The 3,172-nt window shown below is 42.5% G+C and overlaps 1 protein-coding gene across 1 annotated transcript in view; it reads right to left on the bottom strand.

Annotated features, from left to right (window-relative positions):
* The window catches only part of LOC103360720 (regulator of G-protein signaling 9-like), a 19,216-nt gene that overhangs the window by 13,986 nt on the left and 2,058 nt on the right, over positions 1–3,172 (bottom strand). The window contains exons 2-4 of the mRNA XM_008286598.1: positions 2,687–2,783; positions 1,003–1,053; positions 789–895 (exon numbers count right to left, since the gene is read on the bottom strand). Of these exons, the coding sequence (XP_008284820.1) occupies positions 789–895; positions 1,003–1,053; positions 2,687–2,783 (255 nt within the window). The remainder of the gene's footprint in view (positions 1–788; positions 896–1,002; positions 1,054–2,686; positions 2,784–3,172) is intronic.

Raw genomic sequence — 3,172 nt, 5'->3', positions numbered from 1 at the left:
TGCTCATGTTCTGCGAACCTGTCTGGTCCTCCGTCAAAGTTTGGAATCCACCTGCTGCTCTGTGACTCCTGGTCTGCTTCAGCGTATCCCTCTCTGCACGCATCCTGCCTGCTCCACCTCCACCTCTGCTCCTCCTCTGCTGCTCCACCTCCACCTCTGCTCCTCCTCCTCTGCTCCTCCACCACCTCTGCTCCTCCACCTCTGATCTTCCACCACCACCTCTCCTCTACCTAAATGTTAGTTTATTAGTTGCTCTCCTGATCTGGTTGTTCCAGTCCCATCTCGCTAGTCTGTGATTTGTTGTGTTCATTGACCTTTTGGCTAAAGCTATTTTAGCGTGTAGTTATTCCGCATCGCCCCTAGAGGTCCTCGTAGCTCTAGATCTATTAACCTTTGACCTGAGTTTCTGTTCCTGTATACTTTGGAGAATCATTGTGTTTGTAAATGGTGACCATAGTATGTGGTTCTGTAAATATATCTTTATTATAATTAAATGTTTGTTGGAATGTTTGGTTGTCAAGTCCGTGTCTGCATCTGAGTCTCAGGACCCGAACCATGACACAGGTAGCGTATTGTCAGTAGTTACCTCGCCTTACGTGACCCTCCCATTGTACGAGTTCACTGTCTAACAGCTGCCCGATGGCAGTGAGCTGCACAGGAATCAATAATCAGGGCTTCTGTTGAATGACTTCACATAGCCACTGAGTCTCTCATAAACTCCCCTCCAAATTCTGTTACTCTGTGATGATGAAGAGTGATACTGAATCCAATTAAAGGCTTCGTGTTACCTGGAAGCGGTAGAGGCTGGTGTCGTTGCACATGACCAGCTTCTTGTGGTTCTGCAGAGGGTAGATGTAGCCGTAAGCCACCAACATGGTGCCAAAGGCCTGAGCCTCTGGAACACAGACAAGATGAAGAAGTGACACAGGAAACAGGATGTTGTTTCTTCTCTGTCACGCCTTCAGTAACTGGCATCGTGTTTTCGTAGTGTATAAATTATACCTTCTGGAGTGGTCTTCATCTTGTTGGCAATCCATGCAATGATGTCGCTTCCTGTGTGGAAACAGAAGAACTGAGCTGTAAGAAAATAATTTTGTGTCTTATCTTCTGAGAGTGCTCCTTCATCTCGTCTGTTTCCTTCTCAGCTTCAACACAAAATGAAACTTATTCAGAGTTGAGGTTACTTGTCACTCAATCTGTTACCTAAGTAAACCTTTTTCCAATGAGTTTTTGGTCTCCATGTATAGTTTTAAGCCCATTTTGTGAGTTCGGGCCTCTTTTAGGGTAAAACAGACAACAAAGGAGGGTATGTTTTACCTTGTGATTGACAGGTGGCTACTGTATTAGCGTGAGCGTCCTCAAGGTCTCAGTAAGATCCACTTCTTACTCTCGAAACCCATTTTTAAAAGATGGCTATGGCCAAATGCAGACTTGAGTCTTCAGAACAGTAGTCCACAAACCAACAGATAACATCACGTGTACAAACTCCTTCTTTTATAGACAGTAAAGTCAAGATATGAAAGTGGAAATCAAAGAAAACAGGTTTTGAGTGTTTACTGTTACCGCTGGGATGTTCAGGAAGATGTACAAGCAATGTTTCTTTAACTTCTGTCATTTTGGTTCAGTTTTCCTAATGGGCCAGTCATGTACTTCCAAGAGTTTGTATTTAAGTGGTCATCGTTACATCTGTCAGTTGTAGAAGGATGGAGGACAAATAACCAGCAGCCAGGAGACATGAACACAGCGTAATAACCAGAAGTCTCTCCACACAGAGTGAACCACCCTGTTTGGCCTCTGCTTTAACCAGTTGTTGTGAAAACTGGACATGTTTATAGTCAGTTCACATAGGCTTGGATCCTCCAACTGGCATTGCCCTCATAGGTCTTAGACCAGATTAAAAGGCCACTTTGGCTCCTAAAGCAACGTCCAAATCTTATCCAATTGTAGGCTGCCTTTTTTTAGCCACTGTTAGCAGCTTAGGCAGCAGGGCAGCCTGTCAGTGTCTTCACACAGCCTGTGCTTCAGGTAATGCAAGTGAACTTCTACAGATTGGATGCTCAGTGGTAAATACACTGTCACCGTTGTACTTCAGTCTAAGTGGCAAACAGATTGATCTGGATGTAAAATGAAACATTAATGAACAGGACATACGAGATCCTCAACAATTAAAGGCTTTGTAGGTAATCGCTTAGGTTCAGGGTCAGGGCCATTGAACCAAAACTGAAGATTAATATGTCTTTTCTTTTTATTACTGTACAGTTCTGTGTCATTTTTGTGTTTTTTTTATTCAGTGGGGACATAACTCTTATAGAAAATAATACTCATCAAATCACTATATATCAGCAGTCAACATCGATGGAAAGAAAGCACCACCTCAGAAATCTGTGGGAAAATCTACACAGTATATTTACATATCCTGCATATTCATATTGGTGAAAGGGATGTTTGTGGCTCTTTAGATGCTACATAGTCTAATATTTCCCCCAGCATCTAAATGTGTCTGCTGACTGCTGAGGAGCAGGTAGTGTTCTTTGGACATATCAGAACCTTTTCCCTTAAAACAGCTGCGTGCTTCTTCTAAAGGCCAATTAATGATAGTTTCTCTGGATTTGTCTAAATTGTCAGTTACAATACAGTGCAAAGTTAACTCTGTGTGTGTGTGTGTGTGTTTGTTTGTTTGTCTCACCAGCGAGAACATGTGGGATCGTAGTGACGTTGAGTTTCTGCTCTGAGCCTTTAACTCCACCTTTCTGGTCCTGCATCTCCACCACAATGGCCTCCACCTGGAAACAGACAGACAGCAATAAATAAAAAAAACAATAATGAGGACACTAGGATTCTTTCCAACAGTGGGATGTGTACAGCAGGGACATTTTAAAAGTGTGTATGGTGCTATAGACAATGTGACCTCTTCAATCAATCAACTAATTTCCAAAATGTGGTGTCAGGAAACCAAGTCACAATGAAACACATCTGATTATTCCATAATAGTTACACATGGACAGATCTTTCAGTGTTGAAATCACAAATGTTCCACAGAAAATCCACTAATAACCAAATCTGAAGCAGCTGCCATCTGTTTTTTAACCCTAGATTGTGAAAGTAGTTCACTGTCTGTGAGGCTGTTTTAGGACTGCTGCTCTGATTAGTGGTACTATGGATCCTTCTCTAC

This window comes from Stegastes partitus, unplaced genomic scaffold, assembly GCF_000690725.1.
Source record: "Stegastes partitus isolate 25-593 unplaced genomic scaffold, Stegastes_partitus-1.0.2 Scaffold459, whole genome shotgun sequence".
Taxonomy (NCBI): domain Eukaryota; kingdom Metazoa; phylum Chordata; class Actinopteri; family Pomacentridae; genus Stegastes; species Stegastes partitus.
The sequence above is the reverse complement of the archived record's forward strand: the minus strand, read 5'-3'. Positions and strand labels throughout refer to the sequence as shown.